The sequence below is a fragment of the Chiloscyllium plagiosum genome, unplaced genomic scaffold, assembly GCF_037043375.1.
Source record: "Chiloscyllium plagiosum isolate Xiang-an unplaced genomic scaffold, Cpla_swu_hap1 HiC_scaffold_19, whole genome shotgun sequence".
In the NCBI taxonomy this organism is placed as follows: Eukaryota; Metazoa; Chordata; class Chondrichthyes; order Orectolobiformes; family Hemiscylliidae; genus Chiloscyllium; species Chiloscyllium plagiosum.
The window spans coordinates 6,943,259-6,968,036 of record NW_028270157.1 but is presented as its reverse complement, the minus strand read 5'-3'; the positions used below and the strand labels follow the sequence as shown (position 1 = coordinate 6,968,036).

Genomic DNA, 24,778 nt, shown 5'->3' with positions numbered 1-24,778 from the left:
AGGTAGTCACGGAGGGAACGGTCTTTGTGGAAGGCAGAAAGGGGTAGTGAGGGAAATATATCCCTGGTGGTGGGGTCTTTTTGGAGGTGGCGGAAATGTTGGCGGATGATTTGGTTTATGCGAAGGTTGGTAGGGTGGAAGGTAAGCACCAGGGGTGTTCTGTCCTTGTTACGGTTGGAGGAGTGGGGTCAGAGGGTGTGTCCCACTGCACTTGAGAAATTGGCCATGAACCAGATTCTTGAATATCTTGTTTAGCATGGCTTTTTCAGAGGGTAATTAAGAGTTAATCACATCACTGTGAGTCTAGACCAGTTAATGATGCACAGGTATTCTTTCCTAGTGAACCAGATGGGCTTTTATGACTGTCTGGTAGCTTCATTGAGTTGACTAGCTTTTTATTCCAGATTTAGTTAATGGATTAAATTTAAACTCCCTGAGATAAATCTCTGGATCAGTAGTCCATACCTCTTGATGGCTCATTGGGAATACCATCACAAAGCTTCATTAGCCCCATTCCCCAGCCCTGCCCACTCTCATGAATTGAGGAAATTCAACAGTTTTTGTTGTTGTTGCTGATTTGCAGGGATTTATTTTGTGAATGCCTGTTTAGAAAGCCCTTCCCAGGAACACATCCATGAGTCAGGTGGAAGCAGATCCCCATCAGCTGTAAGATAAACATTCACAACACAATTTTCTAATGTTTTAAATCTAAGCTGTAAAATCCCTTTGAGCTAAGGTAATCAACAGCAAGATTGTCATCATTAACAAAGATTTCATTGTATACACTTGTATTTGCAAAATAAGGCTGTTTTTACTCAGTGTTAACTGTTTAAATGGCCTTGAATGTGTCAATTTTGAATGGAATTAATTTGATGAGACTTTATCAGAACTGATTTTTTTTACAAAAATCCACTTCTGGGATTTGGGTGTCTCTGGCTGGGGCAATATTTATAGCTCCATCCCTAATTGCACAGAGGGCAGTTAAGAGTCAACCACGTTGTTGTCAGCCAGACCAGAAAAGGGTGGCAGATTTCTGTCCCTAAAGGATATTTGTAAACCAAATGGGTTTTATGTCAATCACTTCATGAACATCATTCAATCCTTAAATTCCAGATTTTTTCTATGGCAGGCTGAACTCAAGTCCCTAGAGCACTACCTGGACCTATAGCTGAACAGTTTGGTGATAATACCACTGACCTCAGATCACAGATTACATGCAAAAACCTCCCTCAGAGCAGTCACAGTATGTTCTAGTCTTCAAGCACTCAGGTACTTATAGATAAAGGTTATGTAAGATTACACTGACTGTATATAAACTGTGAAATGTTCACACAGCTGTCTTACGCTGAGGAGAAGATGAACAGTTTGGATCATTGTTACTGTGAGAAGAGCTGTAAGGTGAAAGACCTGGTCTACAGAGAATCACAGTATTGGGCTGAAGGCTGCAGGAACTGCACATGCAAGGTACCCTTAACACTGCCTCTTTAACAGCATCTAGCTAACTGCAAGCTAACTTTCCCCTTATTTTAGCTTTTTCTAGTTACCATGGTTTCTAAACAACTGATGTAGAATTGTTTTGATTGCTTTGTGAGATGAAATTAAAAACAGCACAGGAAATATTAAATATGTTGGGTGTGGGAAATATCTCCTCTCTCTCCCCCTGAACCCATTCATAATTTCAACGTGCCACAAAAAAAGGCCATTGCACAGCACCTTTGAGTTTGAAAATACCTCCGAATGTATGAGAGTGAAAGCATAGATAACTAACTGAAGGATTGGACAGTAATTCACAGGAAATATTTTGGAGAAATCTTAATTAAAAAGATGGAGCTTTCAAAGATCAAAGTGGAAAGATTGTAGAGGTTTGATGAGAGCATTTTTGTTATTAGTGTGTGTGTGTAATTTAAACAACACTTAAGATGGGTGCTGGAGGGATAGGAGAAGGGATGTAAGCTGCAAAAGGATGGATCAACGTCATCCAGTGAGTACTGAACTTAACCAGAGGTGGCTGGATTTTCAGTGGTTCAAGACAGTGGGTCAACAGTTTGGAAACAGGAGAAAATTCTCACTAACGCCATGCCATTTTGAAGAAGGATTGGCAGTAAGAATGGTTGGACACTGGCAGTGACCAATTAAGCTCCTAAAAAGCAGAGCTGCTTGAACTGTGAATCATGATCCCCAGTGAGGATGGCATGATGGGATTTAATGGTGCAAGCTCCAAGACAGTCATAGCTGCTGTGAAGCTTGGACTGAGTGTTCATGGCTACCATAGCCCTCTCAGTTCTTGAGTTTTTCTTCTATTGGTAATTGTGAACCTGATGGACAGATTGTTGGAGCCAGATTGCTGTTGCATATAATGCCCTTTAAGAAGGTAGACACTTCGTCTTTTGAATAAAACCATGTAGATCATTGCTGGTCCAAACCCCTTCTGCTGACGGTGCTAACTTTATGACCCCTCTCAGGAATTAAAATATAACCCCCACCCCGTGTGGGGTCACAGGAGGTCTGTGACATTAAAATGGCGTCACGCTTGGGACACATGGCGTTCATGACTTAATTAAGGGTTTGACCCTGATGCTGACCAGACTTTTCCATGTGTACGTGGGTTCCCATGAAATGCTATCCCTGAAAGAGTCTCAGTCCCTCTATGCAGCAGGGAGTGGCATGACATCAGAGCCAGAGGCTTCAAAATATTTGCAGGCCTCCCCTCTGAGTGTGGGTAGAATCCAGTGCTTATCATCATGGCAGATCTTCTCCTGATTTTGAAAACCGGTGACCCATTTAGCTTCGTGAATATACTGCCGTGTGCCCAGTGATCAGGGGTGGCTTGGCACTTGTGCCACGCTGTGGATTTTAACAGTACCTACAAAGTCACAGTTGAAGGATACAGGTAGGCTTTTTGGAACTGAGGTAAGGACAAATGTCTGCACCCAGGGAGTGGAACGCCTGTGGAACTCCCTACCACAGGAAGCGGTTGAGGCCAAAACATTGAATGTTCTCAAGAAGGAGTTAGAAATAGTTCTTGGGACTGACACAGTCAAAGGGTATTGGGGGGAGAAAGCAGGAACAGGGGACTGAGTTGGATGATCAGCCATGATCATATTGAATGGTGAAACAGGCTTGAAGGGCCGAATGGCCTACTCCTGCTCCTATTTTTCATGCTTCTGTGGCTTACCCACAGTACAACAAGAAGAAACAGAAGTTAAAAGTTTGGAATCATTGTGAATAGTTATCTCTGGATTGCCATCATTGCAGTACATGTATCTGAGAGAGGGTTCCCGTTAATCAGCCTTTGGGGATTGAATTTGATTTCTGATCAGACAGTCACCTGTTTTGAGTTTGGGGTAGTCACATGACCATCCATATTGTTAACTTGGCTGCATCAGATTAGTAATTATCAAATGGAACTCTACATTTAAGTGAAGTGGCCAGCTATTGACACTTTAGACCTCTGGTGCTGAATTTTCTTTCTCAATCTAAAATGGCGTACCCCACATCCTTAGACTGTGGCCCTTGGCTCTAGATTCCGCAGTCATTGGGAACATTCTTCCTGCATTTACCCTTTCCAATTCTTGTAGGATCTGATAGGGTTCTCTTAAAAAAATCCCAGCATTCTTGATGTCTTGTTTGACTAATGTCCATGCAAGGGCTAGAGGAAAAGGATGAAGATTTTAGGTTCGTTGTGTATGTATGTTGGCAAGCATAACAACCAGTGAATGGGTTGAAATGGTTTGAGCATCTGAAATGATGATATTATACTAAAATGTAAAAGGCAAAGAGCTTGCAAGGGCAGTAGGGACATCAAGCTCAGATGAGATAATGTTATAGAATTGGCTTTAGGAGTAGTGGGTGTGAGGAACATTCTTATGTTGGAAACTAATGCAATAAAGACATAAAACCAAGGTCCCGAGCCTTTTTCTTAAGGATGAGGACTACCAGTAGGATTCAGCAATATGGTTAATCCATTCTGGAACTGATAAGAATGCAGTGAATTTATTTAACAACAGAAATAGCTCCAGGTCAGTCCAGGAACCATTTTAACAACTTCCTTTCATAACTGCACCTGATCACATTGGCCAGTTCTGCATGTGAAACCAACTGCAAAAGAAATTTATTCTAAACCATTGTTAAAATTCACAGAAACGCAACATCTGCTGAATGTAAGTCTCATTTAAATTACATGGCTGATTTCATAACATGGATTCTAAAAATGGGACTGCTCAGAAGGAGACCCTTCAGTTATCAGGTTCATGCTAGCATTCTGTAAGAGTAATCTAGCTGATGCCACTTCTCTGTCCTTATCCGATACCCTTGCAATGAGTTTTCAGTTGAATTGTGTTAATAAAAGCAATGAAATTTAATGGAGCCTTTAGAACCCTGCGAGTGGGGATTTTAGCTACATCAATTAAACATTGTATGCAATGAATGGTGAAAAACTACCTGACTCCTAACTTTAAATAGACACTGGAGTTATGGATATTTTCTGAGTAATCTGTTCAGATGCATTATGACACACCTCCAGAGGGTGGGACTTAAACATAGGTCACCTAGCTTAGAGGTAGGGCCACTACCAATGCACCGCAAAACCCTCTAATATTGACACCAATTGACCAGCAGGCCATTCATCAACTAAAGGTTGGGCCAAAATTGTTACTTATTTTGTGGTAATTTTTATTATCACTTTAATTCCACTTTGATTATAAAACAATTCAGCATCTCGAAACTTTACTCAAAATTTCCACCATAACCTTCATGTAATTTTAGTGAGAGCCAGTTTGCTCTGGAAATGGGGTGCTTTGAATTTCACCAAAGTTACAGCAATGGAACAAGTATCCTTTACTTCCTGATCATGAAATGCAAAATGTACGGTAAAATAGACAGTGTTATTTGAGATATAAAATGATCCCTCTTCCTTTCTTTTCTATGTTAAGTGAGAAAGAAATTATATTCAGAAGAGATGTAGTACAATTGTTTTGTTGTCAGTGAGATTTTCAGCCAGGCACAAATTATTTTGCAATATTACCAATTTAAGAACTCAACACACAAGTGATACACAGAGCACTTGGTCTGAATGAATTGGCTATGGTTCATTATCCCCGTTAATAATGCATTGATGTTGACACATAATGAAGAGAGTCTTTAAATAACATGACATTGTTTTCTTCAGAATGGAACAGTCCAATGCAAGAGAATGATGTGCCCCACTGAGATTTGTCCTCCAGGTAATGCTCCAGTCTACACGGAAGGAAAATGTTGCAAGGAATGCCAACGTGAGTAAAATATGATCTTAATTGATACTTTAAATGATATTACAAGTCACTATAATTCAGTGAAGGGATGAAACTCAAGATGTTAAAACAATTTAAGCTTTCCATCATTACGAATCCTCACATTTGTTTTAAATTTTTGACCCAATGTGTTACCATAAATCAAAGTTCAAGCCAGCTGACAATACCACTTCGTAAACAGCAACTCTGTGGTACACAGCAGCTGGAGTCTTATTTTTCTTGTGGCTCACAAGAGAATTGTATAATTTCCACTCTCTGCCATTCCTCAAGTTGAGCTATTTGTGAGCTGAGGATGTTATTGTACCAATGAACATTCAATGGTCCAGAGGAGCGGTGAAAAAGTGTAACATGGTTTTCTAACACAGTACTGCAACCCTTATTATTTCTAATGATTATAAATGCGTACATTGTCTTTGATAGAATCTGGCCAAAGTCTAACATCAAAGTCTCTGTGAGACCAGAAAAAGCCCTTCTACTTTCTGTGTTTCATCTGTCTTCCTTATTTCTTGAGTTACATGAGGAACACTAATGTGCACCCTCCTTCCTTCTGTGCTTCATTTCTGATCCCAAAGTTACTTTCTGGGAGTACTGGCAGCTCTTGCCCATTGTCTGTCTGCATAGAGATTGTTCAGCTATTTCTACATTCCTTAACCCTACAGCTTCTTCTTGTGGCACCATTACAAGTACTGGAGAAATCAGGAGACTAATGGAAGGCACTTTACAGAGGTATTAATGGAGGTACTCCTGTAGGACTGAATGTGGCAGTACCTATTCAAGATCAGTTGGAAATCACCATCAGAGGTAGATAAAAATATTTCAGCCCAGAGCAGTGCAAATCTGGTCAGGAACAAGGCTGCACCAAAATCAGAGAAACCGGTAAAAAGAATTGGTGGGTCAAAGCAACAGTGAGGGAGAGGCAATAAGCTGATCAAAAGTTATTTTAAAAGTTAAGCAATTCACCAGCAGATCAGACACACAACAATTGAGTCCTGTGGCATAGTCCACTGCAAAGGCATCATCTTGATATCCCAATAAATTTGGGAATTTTGAAAGCCAGATTTCGCCAGTGGGAATAAAGAGCAGACACTGAAAAGCACACTTGTTTATTGAATACTAAAAACACATTCTGCCTTTATGCTGAGCCTTTCACAGCTCTAGATCCTAAAGTGATTTACAGAGAACAAAGTAAGTTCAGTCACTGTTGTCATGTAGGAAATGCAACAACAAATTTGCACACGGTAAGATCCGAAGAAACCCTAACTCTGAGGTAATCTGTTCCAGTAATATTAGCTGAGAGATCAAAGTCAGCTGAGACCTTTCCATCCAGCTCTTTGCAGTCATGCCATGGGACCTTTTACTGCCACTTGAAAAGTGAGTGTGAGCACTGCAAGGGTTACCTCAAATCTCAACTTCAAGTCTTCTCCAATTTCCATGTTGTTAATCTGCCGTCTTGGTGACTCTAATGTGTTTTAGGAACTGCCAGATTAAGGTTTCAATTCCATGATCCACTGCAAGACATTTTCTTTTACACACAAGTAAAACTTTTCATCTGACCGTGAACCCATCATGCTGACAGTTATGAATATCCAGAACCGATTCCCTGAATATTCACTGACAGTGTCCCGTGATTAAACAGCATGCAGTTGTGGGGAAAAAAAGTTAAAGGAATAAAACTTCAACAAAGGATGCAGACTTTGCTCTACAAGCAGAATTGTTGGCAGGTGTCCTTAGATACAGATTTTAATCAAAGTAATTAGAATTTATCTATCACTCCTGCAGCTGTAAAGTCAATTCATTCTCATTCTGATACACACACCGTGACTTGACATCCGGTATCACCTGCTATTGTTGGAATAATATTGAAGCCAAGGAATGTATCAATGCAATCTGCAGACTGCACTTCTGCCGAAATAGATTGGGGTGCCCTAGCAATCAACCTTTAGGTTCAGTCTGCTTCCTGGTTGACATTGTGTTATTTCATAATTTGCAGGTGCTTGTGAAAATGACACAAATCATTTTTACAGCTCTAACTTGAGTGCAACCATGAGTGAAAAGCATGCCCATAGTAACCTTGTCTTTTATTGAAGCTGTTTAACTGTCTTTCGTGCTGCATGGGGACATTTGTTTTGTTTCTGGTGACTATTTTGTTTTGTTAATAAATCTCTATGTTACAGTAATAGTACACTGACTATTAAAAAAAAAATGCTTACAAACATATGGCTTCAGATATGTTGCACTGAATTATATTTGCATTGCATACATCTCAATATCTACATCCTGACCAGGTATGCACTGTCCTGGGCTGAAGTCTTTTTCGCCACCTCCTATGGCACTAATGGTGATTTCCAACCTCACCACTGTCATTTTTGCTGCCTACAATTGACTTGGCTGTAATGCTACCCTCACAAAAATACCTTCATCAATATTTCTATAAAGCACTTTGGGGGAGTTCTCTGATAAGAGGAGACCCTAAGTTTAGGGAGAGTAAAAATGGCAGAACAATCCCTATGCAGAGAGACAATGGACTATAGTCACTTGTACTTCTGAGAATTACTTCTGAGCACAGAAGGCAGGAGAGTCCATACATTGGTGCTCCTCAAGTAACTCATGATGTAAGGAGATGCATTCTCTTCTCCCATAAAGTTCAATGTTTTGAATATTTGGGAAGGCTATCCAATATTAATCTTTGTACCCAAAGTACCTACATTTTCATTTTTTCTGGAGTTCAGGCAGTATACCAGCCTCAAACCCCATTTCCTGTGTATCACCCTGCTGCAAAGAAGTAAAATTATATCAACATTCCACTTTGCTACTCTAAAAACAAAGAATTCATCTGTCGCTAACGCCAACATTATTAAGGATTCCTCCAGCCAACTCTTCCAGTTTAAAATGGTCGCAGGTGATTTTCTCAAGTGCACTCTTGATACGGCACATAAACCTCTGCAGAAATCCCTGTTTAAATGCACATGCAGGGTTTCTGCTGATCTGACAGCTGTGGAAGTCCCAGAGGTAATTTTCTGGCATATGAGTCTTGAGTGACTTCAAGAACAGCAGGGAAAATGAACTCTTTAAACTTGAAACTCTGCATGTAGCTGACTTATGGATCTTTCAAAGCAAAAGTGGATTGAAAAAACTGAAATGATTAAAGAAGCAGTAATTTGTTAGAGAGTGTTTACTGCCTTCAGCACCAACCTAATTTTTCATATCAGGATGATAGAATGGTACCTTGTGTCCACTCTGAGACCTCATCGCCAAATTCTTAAACTAGAAATGATCAAATGCTTCCATTTGACTTAGAAATGTAGCCCTTTTTTTGTGCTTAAGTTTCAAGCTTTTAAGTGTCTTTTATCTCCAGTCGGAGCCAGTGCAGGGATAATGGGTTGAATGGCCTCCTCCTACACCAGAACAATTTGGTGATCCTGTGAATGGAGTTGCTAATTTTAATGAGGAGCCGAGGCATGCTAATGAAACGAAGGTCAGCATGGTGGCTCAGTGGGGGTTAGCATTGCAGCCTCACAGCAGCTTGAGGCGACTGGACTTCAAGAAGGTCTTTGACAAGATGCCGCACACCAGGCTACTGAGTAAGATAAAGGCCCATGATGTTAGAGACAAGGTGCTAGCATGGATAGAAGCCTGGCTGTCTGGCAGAAAGCAGAGAGTGGGGATAAAAGGGTCTTTCTCAGGATGGCAGCCGGTGACAAGTGGTGTTCTGCAAGGCTCAGTGTTGGGACCACAACTTTTCACTTTGTACGTTAACGATCTGGATAAAGGAACTGAGGGCATTCTGGCTAAGTTTGCAGATGATACAAAGATAGTTGGAAGGACAGTTAACATTGAGGAGGCAGGGAGGCTGCAGAAGGATTTGGACAGGTTAGAGAGTGGGCAAAGAATTGGCAGATAGAGTACGACATGGGAACGTGTGAGGTCATGTACTTTGGTCGGAAGAATAGAGGCCTGGACTATTTTCCAAATGGGGAGAAAATTCAGAAGTCTGAAGTGCAAAGAGACATAGGAGTTCTAGTGTCTCAAGGTAAACTTGCAGGTTGAGTCAGTTAGGAAGACAAATGCAATGGTAGTATTTATTTTGAGAGGACTTGAATATAAAAGCAGGGATTTACTTCTGAGGCTCTATAAGGCTCTGGTCAGACCACATTTGGAGTATTGTGCGCAGTTTTGAACCCCATATCTCGGGAAGGATGTACTGGCCCTGGAGTATGTTCAGAGGAGGTTCCTGAGAATGGTCCCAGGAATGAAAGGTTTAACATATGAGGAACGTTTGAAGACTCTGGGTCTATACTCGATGGAGTTTAGAAGGATGAGGGAGGATCTAATTGAAACATACAGAATACTGAATGGTCTGGACAGAGTGGATGTTCGTAAGATGTTTCCATTGGTAGAAGAGACTAGGACCCAGGGGCACAGTCTTAGAGTAAAGCAAAGACCTTTTAGAACGGAGATAAGGAGAAACTTCTTCAGCCAGAGAGTGGGGAATCTATGGAATTCATTGCCACAGAAGGCTGTGGAGACCAGGTTACTGAGTATATTTAAGACTGAGATAGATAGGTTCAAGTATCAAGGAGATCAAGGGTTACAGGGAGAATGCAGGAGAATGGGGTCGAGAACGTATTAGCCATGATTAATTGGTGAGCTGAATGGCCTAATTTCTGCTCCTATGTCTTATGGTCTGATGGTCATATTGACTGTGTGGAATTTGCACATTCTCTCCATGTCTGTGTGGGTTTCTTCCAGGTGCTCTAGTCTCCTCCCGTAGTCCAAAGATGTGCAGGTTAGGTAGATTGGCCATGGGAAATACAGGGATACAGGGATAGCATGGAAGAATTTCCTGGGTGGGGCACGCTTTGGAGAGTTGGTGTGGATTCAATGGGCTGAATGGCCTGCTTCCACACTGCAGGGATTCTACTTTAAAATAAGGGTGTGGTGTATAGTATTCGTATGTGCTGTTCAAACTTCTGTGGCATTGCTCAATTATTGGGAAACAATGGGGCGGAGTTTATCTTTTGGTGCAAATTGGCCAATTGGAGGATGGTGGGAGGAAGTGAGGACTGCAGATGCTGGAGAGTCAGAGTCGAAAGGTGTGGCACTGGAAAAGCACAGGTGGTCAGGCAGCATCCGAGGAGCAGGATAGTCGATGTTTCAGGCATGAGCCCTCCATCTGGATGGTATTTACTCTGAGTGCCTGGTCTCAGCGTTGTGAGGGCTGAGCCATTTTGAGGAGAGAATGGTCGATGTTTGAAGCAATTGAGAACAATTTGCATTGAGTCATCTTTCTGATACAGCCCCCCCTGGTTGGGAAGGGCACGATGCTGACTGGTTGGTCCTAAGGTAATCACAGGAAGGAAGGTGATCCCAGTGGATCAGGTGAGCAGCAGGCCAGAGTAATTCAGGAGCATTCCTGCTCCATCTGGCTTCAGAAAAACCAGATTGGCACAGAAGGTGACTGTCAATCTTTGCTCACCCTTCATGGTAATTGGTTAGGGCCTGTTAATGTCATGACTGAAGAGGCATCTGTGGAACCCACATTCCATCCACTTGTATCTCCGAATTGTAATTGGGGTCCAATTCTAGTACAGACATTATGGACCAAATGGCTTCCTTCTGAACATTAGCATTTATAGTCATCGAGTCAGAGATGTTCAGCATGGAAACAAACTCTTCGGTCCAACTCGTCCATGCCAACCAGATATCCTAAACTAATCTTGTGCCATTTGCCAGCATTTGACCCATGTCCCTCTAAATCCTTCCTATTCATATGCCCATCCAGATGCTTTTTAAGTGCTGTAATTGTACCAGTCTCCACCACTTCCTCTGGCAGCTCGTTCCATACACACACCACCCTCTATGTGAAAAAGTTGCCCCTTTTTTATCTTTCCCCTCTCATCCTGAACCTATGCCTTCATATTCTGAACTCCCCCACCCCAGGAAAAAAAACCTTGTCTTCTGTGATTCCATGCTATATTTGATGAAAATGGTATTTGCAAGTTATGAGACCTTTTGCTTGAAATCGGCAAATATTGTGATCACTTTGCTAAAGAGCCCTACAAAGGGACCAGTGCCAGAAAGCCAGTGAGTGTGAGGCAGTGAGCGATTCAATGTAAACTCCGTTTGCAGAGAGTGAAGAGAGCTGAAATTGTTTTAATAGGGCTGAAGGAAGCAAAAAGGTTATGTTTGTATCCAGCAAGTGTCCCAGCTTCAGCTTACCAGCTACCACAAAAACACAGGCAATCAGGAAGGCTATTGGAATGTTGGCCCTTATTTCAAGGCGGGGGTTGTAGTATAACGAAGAGGGGCATTTTACTGCAACTATAAAAGGTGCTGGGGAGACCATATTTGGAGTACTGTGAACAGTTTTGGTCCCCTTATTTAAGAAAATATATCATTTCATTGAGTTCAGAGAGGGTTCACTTGGATGATCCCTGATATGGAGGGATTGTCTTATGAACAAAGGTTAATCAGGTTGGGACTACTCACTGGAGTTTAGAAAAATGAGAGGTGATCTCATTGAAGTGTATAGGATTCTTCCAATATCACAAACCTGACTGCCCTGGTCGACCCACCTTCTCAGCCTGCTCCTGCCTCATCAAATGTATCTTCACATACACTGACACCGTCCTGTCCCCCTTGGTCCAGAAACTCTTCACATACATTCAAGACACCACCCACACCCTCCACCTCCTCCATGACTTTCGGTTCCCCGGCCCCAGTGCCTCATCTTCACCATGGACATCCAGTCGCTATACACATCCATCAACCATAACGAAGGCCTCCAAGCCCTCCGTTACTTTCCATTCCGGCTGACCCAACCAGTACCCTTCTACTGAATCACTCATTCGATTGGCTGAACTGGTCCTCACCCTCAACAATTTCTCCTTCAAATCCTCCCACTTCCTCCAGACCTAAAGGGTAGCATGGGCACCAGCTATGCCTGACTCTTCATCGAGTACGTGAAACAGTCCATCTTCCACAGCTACAACAGCACCTTTCCCCACCATTTCCTCTCCTACGTCAATGACTGTATCGACGCCACTTCCTGCTCCCATGAGGAGGTGAACAGTTCGTTAACTTCACAAAAACCTTCTGCCTTGATCTCAAGTTCACCAGCACCATCTTGGACACCTCCCTCCCCTTCCTGGACCTCTCCATCTCCATTTCCGGCAACTGACTCAACACAGGCATCTACTTCAAACCAACCCACTCCCACAGCTATCTGGACTACTCCTGCTCCCACCCTGCCTCCTGTAAAAATGCTGTCCCTTACTCCAAATTCCTCTGCCTCCATCACATCTGCTCCCAAGAGGATCAATTCTACAATAGAACACACCAGATGGCCTCCTTCTTCAAGGACTGCAATTTTCCCTCCCACATGGTCAACAATGCCCTCCAGCACATCTCCTCCCCTTCCTGCACCTCTGCCCTTGAACCCTACCCCTCCCACCGCAACAAGGATAGAAATCCCCTGGTCCTCACCTTCCACCCCATCAACCTCCATGTACATTGCATCATTCTCCACCATTTCTGCCACCTACAAACAGACCCCACCACCAGAGGTATATTTCCCTTCTCACCCCTATCTGCATTCCGCAAAGATCATTCCTTCCACGACTCCATTGTTAGGTCCATGCTCCCTACCAACACACCCTATACTCCCGGCACCTTCCCTTGCCACTACAAGCGATGTAATACCTATGCCCACACATCCTCCCTCACCTCCATCTAACGCCCCAAAGGATCCTTCCACATCCGACAGAGATTTTCCTGCACATCCAAACACCTCATCTACTGTGTCCGTTGCTCTCGATGTGGTCTCTGCTATATTAGAACACTAGAACATTACACGCAGTACAGGTTCTTTGGCCCTCAATGTTGCGCCGACCTGTGGAACCTATCTGAAGCCCACCTAACCAACACTATTCCATTCTTGTCCATATGCCTTTCCAATAATTATTTAAATGCTCTTAAAGTTGGCGAGTCTGCTACATTGGGGAGACAGGACACCAACCCACGGAATGTTTCAGGGAACATCTCTGGGGAACACGCACCAAGCAACCCCACTGCCCTGTGGCTGACCACTTCAACTCCCCCTCTCACTCTGCCAGGACATGCAACTTCTGGGCCTCCTCCACCACCAAATTCTAGCCACCTGACATCTGGAAGAAGAATGTCTCATCTTCCACCTTGGGACCCTCCAACCACACGGGATCAATGTCATTTCACCAGTTTCCTCATCTCCCCTCCCGAGTCCTTATCCCAGATTGAACCCTCCAACTCGGCACCACCCTCTTGAACTGTGCTACCTGTCCATCTTCCTTCACACCTATTAGCTCCACCCTCTGCTCCAACTTATCACCATCACACCTCCACCTTCATCTACCTATCACTTTCTCTGCTGCCTTCACCCCACCCCCACCTGCATCTACCTATCACTTTCCCTGGTACCTTCACCCCACCCCATCTGCATCTACCTATCACATTCCTAATTATCTTGCCTGCAGCCCCAGCCCGCTCCCATTTATCTCTCAGCCTCCTTGGGCCACCCTCTCATTCCTGAGGAAGAGCTTATGCTCAAAACATCGACTCTCCTCCTCCTCGGATGCTCCCTGACCAGCTGTGCTTTTCCCGCATCACACGTTTTGACTTCTTATGGGGCTTGACAGGGTATATGCTGAGACAGTGTTCCCCATCATGGGACAGTCTTGGACAGAGGGTAGAGTCAGAATAAAGGGGAATTTAAGACTGAGATGAGGAAGAATTTAGAGTCATGGAGATGTACAGCATGGAAACAGACCCTTTGGTCCACCCATCCATGCCGACCAGATATCATACCTAATCTAGTCTCATTTGCCAGCACTTGACCCATGTTCCTCTAATCCCTTCCTATTCGTATATCCATTCAGATGCCTTTTAAATGCTAATTGTAGCAGCCTCCGCCACTTCCTCAGGCAGCTCATTTCATACACACACCACTCTCTGCATGAAAACATTATCCCTTAGATCCTTTTATATATTTTCCCTCTCACCCTGAACCTATGCCCTTTAGTTCTAGACTCCCCGATCCCAGGGAAAAGACCTTGTCTATTTATCCTGTCTATGCCCCTCATGATTTTATAAACCTCTACGAGGTCACCTCTCAGCCTCCGACGCTCCAGGGAAAACAGCCCCAGCCTGTTCAGCCTCTCCCTATTGCCCAAATTCTCTAAATCTGGAAACATCCTTGTAAATCTTTCATGAACCCTTTCAAGTTTCACAACATTCTTCCAAAAGGAAGGCAACCAGAATTGCATGCAATATTCCAAAAGTGGACTAACCAATATCCTATATGGCCGCAACATGACATTGTAGAGAATTGTAAGTCTTTGGAACCCCTTGCTACAGAGAGCTGTGGACCAAACTCCTTGTGAATATTTAAGGCTGAAACAGATTCTTGATCAGTGGGGAATTGTGGATTATGGGGAAAGGGTAGGAAAGTGGATGTGAGGAATGTCGGATTAGCCAGGATCCTATTGAATGGTGAAGTAAGCTCACGGGGTCAAATGGCTTACATGTGTTCTTGTTTCTCCTGGTCTTATGTTTAAGAACCTGGCAGAGTGGGTTGTCCTGCTGTACTGGAACAAACTCCGTTTCCATTCAATTGACATTAAATTGAAATAGTTCTGTAAGTAGCAAGTGACTCATTTCATCCATTTACCATCCAAGCACTGAAGGCAAAAATTGCTCCCAAGTTTTAGAGACTACTGTGCTGTCATAGAGTCCTAGAAATATACAGCACGGAAACACACTCTTCAGTCCAACTTGACCATGCTGACCAGATAGCCTAACCTAATCTAGTCCCATTTGCCAGCACTTGGCCCATATCCCTCTGAACCCTTCTTATTCATATACCCTTCCAGATGCTTTAAGTGTTGTAATTGTACCAGCCTCCACCACTTCCTCTGGCAGCTCATTCCACACACATACCACCTTCTGCGTGAAAAAGTTGCCCCTTAGGTCCCTTTAAAATTTTTCCTCTGGAGAAACTTACAATAGCATACTTTACCATTATGATGATATTCCATTAGTCACCAACTCCAATGGCACATTGTCTGAAATCTTTGCAGTCTAGTAAGTTTATGAATTAAGTTGTTCATATTCCATAAAAGCATTTTTTTACTTTCAGAGAAAAATTCAGGCTGATTGTATCAGGTCTCCAGAGTAAGCATTTAGACCATTTTCAGTTTTTGTTTCAACAACAGATCTCTCAGAACTGAATATCTAATCATGATTTTGCCATCAAGTATGATTGGCTGCGATCATTCCCCAAATGAAAACACAGGCCACCTGAGTCAGTACTGCATTGGTCAACATTTAAGAAATTTGCCTATATTTTGGACATGGCCTGCTAGATTCCCACCCCATCTATTATCTTAACAATTCACCCTCTCACCATCACAGTGTGTAGCATCTACAAGATGTCCTGCAGCAAAACTCTTTTGTTGGTAACTTACAAATTCACAACCTCTATCACTTCAGAAAACAAGAGAAGAGATACACATGAACATTGCAACCTGCATGTTCCCATTCAATATGCATATCAGCTTGACTTGGAAATATATCACTGTTTCTTCATTGTTGCTGTGAGAGTCCTTCCTCCATAACAGTGTGCATGTGCCAGTATAACATGGAGTTCTAGCAGACAGCTCACCACCACCACCTTCTTGAGAGCAATCACAGATGAGCAATAAACATGAGTCTTACCAACAATATCCACATTCCATGGACATATAAAAAAGGACCTGTTCTTTGTCTTTGAAGCACTTTAGGATGTGTGGTAATTTGTGAAAGGCACTATATGAATGTAACTTCTTGCTTTACCCTATTATCAAAGCTTTGAAAAGAGATTAGCACAATGATCAAGGACATCTTTTCTGTTTGTGCAGGTCTTGCGTTCAAAGCCACTGCACTGTCAGATCCTTAAACATTGAGCTTTGCCAATAACGCTGCCCATGCTAATGTTTTGTGGACTCTCATTAGATTTATTTCTTGTTGCACAGACTATGGTGTGATACTATGCCAATTAACCTCTTTAAAGGCTTGTTGGGCTACCGTAGGAGTCTTTTGGAAGACAAAAGCCTTAGCATTGTGAAATGTTGCCATTTAGCTTCAGTTTTGAGCCTTCACTTTACTATATATTAATTGTTTGTGCTTTAAATAATCAACTAACAAAATTATGAAATGAATGTGACAGATTTATTTGATCAAAAAAGTAAAATTATTAAAGTGCTTGTGCTGTCAATGCATCATTTTGGATTAATATCCTTATATATTTGTACTGATGAACTGGGTGAATGAACAGAGCTCCTTGAATAAAATTATAACTTTTTGGGGTCAAAGCTCATTTTGCACCGTACTACAAAATAACGCTAGCCAATCCCGCACACGTTTCTACTCCATTAATTTTAACAGGTTTGAACCTGATCAAAGACTTATCTTTTTTACTGATCATTTATGGTTGTAGAGAAAGCTGGAGCAGTAGGCTATTTCTGTTCGATAAGGTATATTTTATAAACGTATATAACAATATCGGAGGTCAAAATCAGATGCAAAGTCAGAAAGTGCTGCAGAAACTCAGCAGGTATGGAGAGGTACAGAGTTACCACTTTGAGTCTTCAGATTGGCGCAAGATTCTGACTCAGTCTGGGGCTTGGCATAGGGGTCAATAGCCATGACCTCTGGAGGAACCCTGAGGCAGGCCTGAAGATTATGCAGGGGAGCATTTAGACCTGGGAGTTGTACTGAGTGTAAATGTTGAGGTGGAATATCATAGAATCCCTACATAGGCCATTCGGCCATAAGTCCACACCAATTCTCCGAAAAGCATCCCAACCAGATTCACCACCACCCCCCATTCCTGTAAGCCTGCATTTCCCATGGCTAACCCACCTAACCTACATATACCTGGACACTATGGACAATTTAGCATGGCCAATCCACCTAACCCGTACACCTTTGGACTGTAGGAGGACACCAGAGCACTCGAATAAAACCCATGCAGACACAGGGAGAATGTGCAAATGCCACACCGTCACCTAAGGCTGGGATTGAACCCACGTCCCTGGCGCTGTGAAGCAGCACTGCTGACTACTGAGCCACCGTGCTGCTCTTATGAAGCAATATGAATATGAAAAATTACCTGGAAACTCTGAAAGCTTATTCTTGGGGCTATCATGCACCTGAGCTCTTCAGAGTTTTTATTCCAACACCTGGTCTGGCTCCTTACGCTAAGGTAACCTAGTTTCACTATATTCTCCCTTCCAGGAAAAACTGCTCAGAGATGCATTGGAATTTCTGTCCAAGGATTACACAGAATTGCCAAAACAAAGTAAAACTGAAACAAAAATCTCTCCCTCTGAGATATTAATGTGTCCTCTAAGCTGAAAATGACCTCACTAAGTCTGGAAACTTCTAACAGAAACCTTAAAGTACAATTGTCTACCTTTCTAGGTTGCAAAATCATAATGTAAATAAAAACCCATTAGGTTGCCCAAGTTACCTTGCAAACTGTTCGAATAGAAATCACAAGATACAAAAATACTTGTGACTTAATTATTAATTTCAGACACACAGAAGACACATGCGCTATTAACTCCATATTTCAAACCTAAATGCCAAATAAATGATATTAAAAATATGTGTAAGTCAGACAGGTTATATTACAGCAGGAATACAGCAAACTGAGGGTCAGTCCATTTGTATTGTACTGTCCCGGATAGGCTGTATTTTGAAAACCAATTTGGAAAGTAATATGATGGTGATAAACTTTTTCGATGAATCATTCAACCTCTCACCTCCTCCGTCAGACTTCCTTTGTACTGATTATAATGAGGTCAGCCAGGTGGACCCATAGAATATGAGTTCCTTGATTGGGGCTGTTAATCTGGTCCCAGAGGAGAACACCTCTGGGACACCTGGACCAATCAACCAACCAAACCACCCCGTAGCCCAACACTTTAACTCCCCCTCCCACTCCACCAAGGACATGCAGGTCCTTGGACTCCTCCATCGACAGACCATGGCAACATGACGGTTGGAGGAAGAGCGCCTCATCTTCTGCCTGGGAACCCTCCAACCACAAGGGATGAACTCGGATTTCTCCAGTTTCCTCATTTCCCCTCCTCCCCACCTTGTCTCAGTCAAATCCCTCGATCTCAGCACCGCCTTCCTAACCTGCAATCATCTTCCTGACCTCTCCGCCCCCACCCCACTCCGGCCTATCACCCGCACCTTGACCTCCCTCCACCTATCGCATTTTCAAAGCCCCTCCCCCAAGTCCCTCCTCCCTACCTTTTATCTTAGCCTGCTGGACACACTTTCCTCATTCCTGAAGAAGGGCTTATGCCCGAAAAGTCGATTCTCCTGTTCCTTGGATGCTGCCTGACCTGCTGTGCTTTTCCAGCAACACATTTTTAGCGTTTTTCTCAGAGAGGTCATAAAAGCAGCGATTCCTGAAGGTCTAGGTTTGAAGGGTTTTAGGGCCAATTTAATTATAGCTAACAGATACTGCCTCAGAAAAAAGGCTTTCAAATTAAAAACAAATTTGTACAATGAAAGGGGAGTGGCCAGTCCTCCCAGCTCAGCTTTTCTTTGGTTTGGTTTGTTTAGATTTGGTTGGGTTTTAGCAGTCTGGCTATTCATTGAAAGCAGACAGTCAGGTGTGAAGCTGCTAGACCCAAAGAAGCAGGTCCATGCTGATCCTCCCTCTTTCTGACATCTCTCCTGTAAGACCCTGTGTTTGATATTACCTTTTGTACTAAGGGGTATGCCCCAAGGGGATTGTTGCAAGTATTTGGAACAGTATCATTAAATTGGGATAATCTGTTGAGTTTTCAGAAAGGTTAAGTTAGTCTATATTCTGTTCTGTTTTTGTGTTTCATTCAATAGTCTTGCAAATAAATTTGGTTTTGTTTAAAACTAAGTGGTTTGACCACTTGCATCCCTCCTGGAATATCCACTCTACACCTGATTAGAACAACTAGCAAAGTTAGGGTCTGGGCTACTTTCTTGAAATGTTTTGAGGGGGTCTGGCCTGGTCCATAATATACTCCATTTACCAAGTTTTTGCCTACTCACTCAATCAACTAATAACACTTTGCAGACACTTAGCATCTTCCACATAACTTGCTTTCCTGCTTATCTTTGTAACAGCAACAAATTAGGCTACAATACAGCCAGCCACTCTATCCAAGTCATTAATGTAGGTGATAAATATTTGAGGCCCCAGACTGATCCTTACAGTGCCTCACCAGTTGGAGATTGCCAATCCGAAATGATTCATGTATCCTGACTTTCTGTTACCTGTTAATGATCCAACCTTCAAGCTGTGCTACTGTATAAATCCCTACACCATGAGCTCTTATTGTGATGTAACATTTACATGGCACCTGCTATTACCTCCTGAAGAATAGATTCCAGCATTGTCCAATGACAGATGTTACAGCTGTCTTATAGTTTTACGTAGTATCTCTATCTCTCTCTCTTTCTCCTCCTTTCTTACAATTGCCAATTTCCAGTCCATTGGAAATTTTATTGAATCTAGGGAATTTTGAAATATTACAACTAACATGGCACGGTGACTCAGTGGTCAGCACTGCTGCCTCACAGCACCAGGGACCTGGGTTCAATTTCATTTTCTCCTGGTGTTTGGGTTTCCTCTCGGTCTGGAGATGTGCAGTTTGAAGCACTGGCCACGCTAAATTGCCCAGAATGTATAGGTTAAGTGGATTAGCCATGGTAAATGTAGGATTATAGGGGTAGGGGGTGGGTCTGGATGGAGGGTTGGTGTGGACTCGATGGACTGAATAGTATGCTTCCACTCTGTAGGGATTTTATGATGATTGTGCGAACACACAAAATCATTTGCCACATCTTTTAAAACACTACAATATGACCTTCAGGTCGAGGGACTAGTCCCATTAGCTTTTCTCAAAATGTTTTCTCCAGTGATGGTGACAGTTTTCCTTTCCCTTTTATCCCCTATGTATCTACTATCCTTGGAAATTTTTTATGTCTTCCGTTGTGAAGGCAGATAATAAATACATGTTCAAAACCCCTGTCATTTCTTTGTTAACCATTCTCAATTCCCCAGTCTTACCCTCCAGGGAAGCAAAGCATATTTTTGCCGTTCTCTTCCTATTTATATATTTAGTGCAGTATTTGTTGTCTGTTTTCATATTTCTTGTTAGTTTTACCTCCTATGCAAAATTTTCCCTTTTCATTACATTTTTAGTCATCATTTGCTGATTTCTAGAATGTTTCCAACTTTCTGGTTTATGCTGATCATTGCAGCATTGCACTTATTTTCTTTCAGTTCAATACAATTCACAACTTCCTTAGTAACCCAGAGATGGTTTATCTTTCTTTTGCAATGGAATACATCTTTGCTAAGGGTAATGAAATATCTCTGTAATTGTCTGCTTCTCTTTTGTTCCAACTTTTAATGTGTTTTCCCATTCCAATTTAGCTTACTTTGTCTTTCAACCTTTATAGTTGCCTTTAGATTGGATTCCCTACAGTGTGGAAACAGGCCCTTGGCCCAACCAGTTCACACCGACCCTCTGAAGAGTAACCCACCCAGACCCATTTCCCTCTGACTAATGCACCTAAAACTATGGGCAATTTAGCATGGCCAATTCACCTTACTTGCACATCTTTGGACTGTGGGAGGAAACCGGAGCCCCCGGAGGAAACCCATGCAGACACTGGGAGAATGTGCAAACTCCACACAGACAGTTACCTGATGCAGGAATTGAACCCGGGTCTCTGGTGCTGTGAGGCAGCAGTGCTAACCACTGAGCCACTGTGCCACCCCAGACTTTATTTAAGTCTGAGACAATAGTTTTAGACCCACATTTCTTACCTTCAAATTAATTATAGATTACAATGCTACCAGTGTCTTAAATATGTGTTCTGAAGAAGGGTCACTGGACTTGAAATATTAACTCTGCTTTCTCTCCACAGAAGCTGCCAGACCTGCTGAGTTTCTCTAGTGATTTTTTAATCTTAAATTTGTTGCATACCTATCTGTGATGTGAAGTATTGTTATTTTTGTTATTTTTTCAATACGAGTGGATGAAGTTTATTTCAACTCCTGACTTCCATCTTGTATCTGAAAACTGGGTGACTATTCTTTAATTGTCTGGTGGGATCCTTGTGTAACCTAATTGCTTTCTACTCCCAAGCTGATATTTAAATGGATACCAGCACATCCAGCAGAAACACGCAGGCTGTTCACTTGTTCTACAAATTTGGGCAATGAGGCACTGAGGGGTTTGATGTAGCCCTTAAAAGATGCCACACTCCTTTATGCCATATTACATTACAACAGTGACTATGCTTCAAATGTATTTAATTTGGCTGTAAGTCACTTCATGAGGATCTGAAAGTTGATATATCAATGCAAATGCCTCTATTCTCTATAAAATCAACTTTCCTAATTTCTCTCTTTGCTGTCTTATAATTTATTACTTAATGTAAGCTGATTTGGCATATTACAGTGTCTGCTTCCTATAACCAAGGAACAGGAGGCCATTCAGCCCTTCAAGCGTGCTCTGCCATTCAACAAGATCACTGTTGATCTATTTTGACCTCAACTCCTGCATATCCCCAATAATCTTTCACCCCCTTGCTAAGTGTGCCTATTATTTCTCCTGATCAGCAAGTTGAAGGTATTTCTAAAAAATAATTCTTTTGGCAGGTTTTGAATAAAACAGCTTGTTTCATGGTCCCACAGTTTACTTTGCTGTGTTTGACCTGATAGTTTCCCCTGGGTTTTACTCATCTATGAAGGAGGGGAATATAAAAATGTAAGAACTAAAATCTGGAGCAGGCCATTCAGTGTCTTGAGCCTGCTCCACCATTGAATTTGGACATGGCTGATCTCAATACAGCCTCCAGTTACTTTCCTGCCTGCTCCCCATAACCCTTTAATCTATCACTAATTAAAAATCTGTCTACCTCCTCCTTATATTGACTCAATGATGTTAATAAGCAATAGATAAGTGAGTGTGAGTGTTCAACAGTTGTCATTCCACTCTAGAATGCTGAAAAATATGACATTTCTAGCTATTTGTAGAATGGATTGCTATTAATGTCAGATAGTAAAACTAAGTGACAGCTGACTGTATCTCTTAAGTTACCTCCATCCTGTAACAGAGATCTTAAATCCAGGCTTTTAGGGAGATTGATTTCATAACAGGTGCAAAGTGTAAGGCTCCGAGCTTGCTTCCTGGCTCCCAAATTATGAATACATTGGATTTTTAAAATTCCCTTCTGGGATATGGGTGTTACTAGCTGGGTCCAGCATTTATTGCCTGTCCCTAGTTGCCCCTTGAGAGCCTTCTTGAACCGCTGCAGTCCATGTGCTGTGGGTAGACCCACAATGCCCTTAGGGAGGGAATTCCGAGGTTTTGACCCAGCGACACTGAAGGAATGGCGATGTATTTCAGGATGATGAATGGTTTGGAGGGAATCTTTTAGTGGCAGTATTCCAACCATAAATTAATTCACTGTGAGAGCTATTCGTTTTACAAATGCTAGTTTCTTTCCTATGCTATTTTGGAACTGCTTTTGAATTGAGTAGATCCATATTTGTTGCGATACACAATGTAGAATTTCTAGAGTATGGAAGAAGGCCATTCAGCACATCAAGTCCATACTGATCTTCCAAACAGCACCCCACCCACTCATCTTATCCTGGTAATCCCATGGTTAATCCACCTAGCCTGCACATCTTTGGATTGTGGGAGGAAACTGGAGCAAACCCACACAGACAGTCGTCTGAGGGTGGAATTGAAACGGGGTCCCTGGTGCTGTGAGGGAGCAGTGCTGACTGCTGAGCCACTGTGCCAACTTCTTCCACTCTGTCTCCATAAGGCACTTCCATTATGAGCCTATGGGAACTTTAAAAATATTGCTTTTCCTCCTCATCCACCTACTTGACCCTTGTTCCTGTGAATACTATGATTCAGCAGCACCAGACTTTTTTAAAAAAATGACATTTTGTGATATCTGAAATGAAATTATAAAGAAAAGCAATTAAGAGTAAAATGTTGCTTGACATACCTTCAAGAACAGCCAAGAATAGCTTCTAATTAATATTCTAAAGATTCCATCTTACGCCCATGTATCAAAATGGTGTCGAGTCACCAGACAGCAATTCCAACTGGCATCTGAAGGACTTACAAACATCGCATGCTGCATTTCCAAACCCTGCTGAGGATTGGAATGGAGATGGTGGGGGTGAGTCAACATGCTTGTCCCCTGCTACTATTCTCCATCTTTACAGAGGTAGCAAAGAATCAGTCAGGCTCTTTAAGGGCCTACCTGGGGCCAATCGAAAGAGACAGTTTAGGATTTTCCGGACTCCTGCAATGGCCGGTTTAACCACCTTGAGGTTGGCGTCCAACATCTGTTGGGGCACCTACACTCTAGGAGAACCCTTGAGGCCTTGTTTGCCCCCTTGAATGTGAGCACAGCACATTCCATCCCTTCATAACCACACAGGTGAGTGTGGTGTTTCAGAAAATGCCAGTGAGATGTCCCCTCCGTGTTGAAATACCTTGTCAGTGGTTAGCTCTGCTGCCTGAAAATGCCAGAGACTTGGGTTCAATTCCGCACTCAAATGACTGTCCATGTGGAGTTTACACATTCTCCCTGTGTTTGTGTGGGTTTCCTCCCACAGTCCAAAACTGTACAGGTTAGGTGGATTGGCCATGGAAAATGCAGGGATAGGATTGGGGATGAGTTTGGGTGGGATGCTTCTCAGAGGGTTGATATGGACTCGATGGGCTGAATGGCTGGCTTCCATGCTGTAGGGATTCTATGATAAAACAATAAAGAAATTGCCAGAGAAGCTCAACAAGTCTGCAAGCATGTATAGAGAGAAAGCAGAGTTCTGAAGCAGGGTCACTGGAAGACATTAATCTGTTTCTCTCTCCGCAGATGCTGTTATACCTATTGAGTTTCCCCAGCCATTTCTGTTTTTTGTTTCAGATTTCAACATCAATAGTTCTTTCCTTCATTTATATAACTGTACCTTCCTCCTGTTGGGATGGTAGGCTTCGAATAGTCACGGAGTCCGGATTCCTGAAGAAGGGCTTATGCCCGAAACGTCGATTCTCCTGTTCCCTGGATGCTGCCTGACCTGCTGCGCTGTTCCAGCAACACATTCTCAGCTTCGAATAGTCACCTCCACATTGGAGACCTGTCTAATACCCTTAACTGAACAGGAAACCTGTCTCCATGCCAATTAAGAAGCCTCCATGAAAATCTCTGTTCTGTGACTGACTTGCTTTGAGGTATGTTCAGGAGTCAGCAGAAATTCCAACTCCTGATTCCTGGCCTCAGAGACAATACAGGTCCCAGTTCATGTTGGATCCCTACATCAAGTTGTTACTTAATGTTGAGTATTGAGGGAATTTGTGATGTATTTACTTAAGAGT

At 42.5% G+C, this 24,778-nt stretch overlaps 1 protein-coding gene across 1 annotated transcript in view; it reads left to right on the top strand.

The window, feature by feature from the left end:
- Window positions 1–24,778, top strand: part of LOC122559324 (protein kinase C-binding protein NELL2-like) — a 360,484-nt gene that overhangs the window by 81,445 nt on the left and 254,261 nt on the right. The window contains exons 8-9 of the mRNA XM_087997004.1: window positions 1,336–1,464; window positions 5,168–5,270. Of these exons, the coding sequence (XP_087853130.1) occupies window positions 1,336–1,464; window positions 5,168–5,270 (232 nt within the window). The remainder of the gene's footprint in view (window positions 1–1,335; window positions 1,465–5,167; window positions 5,271–24,778) is intronic.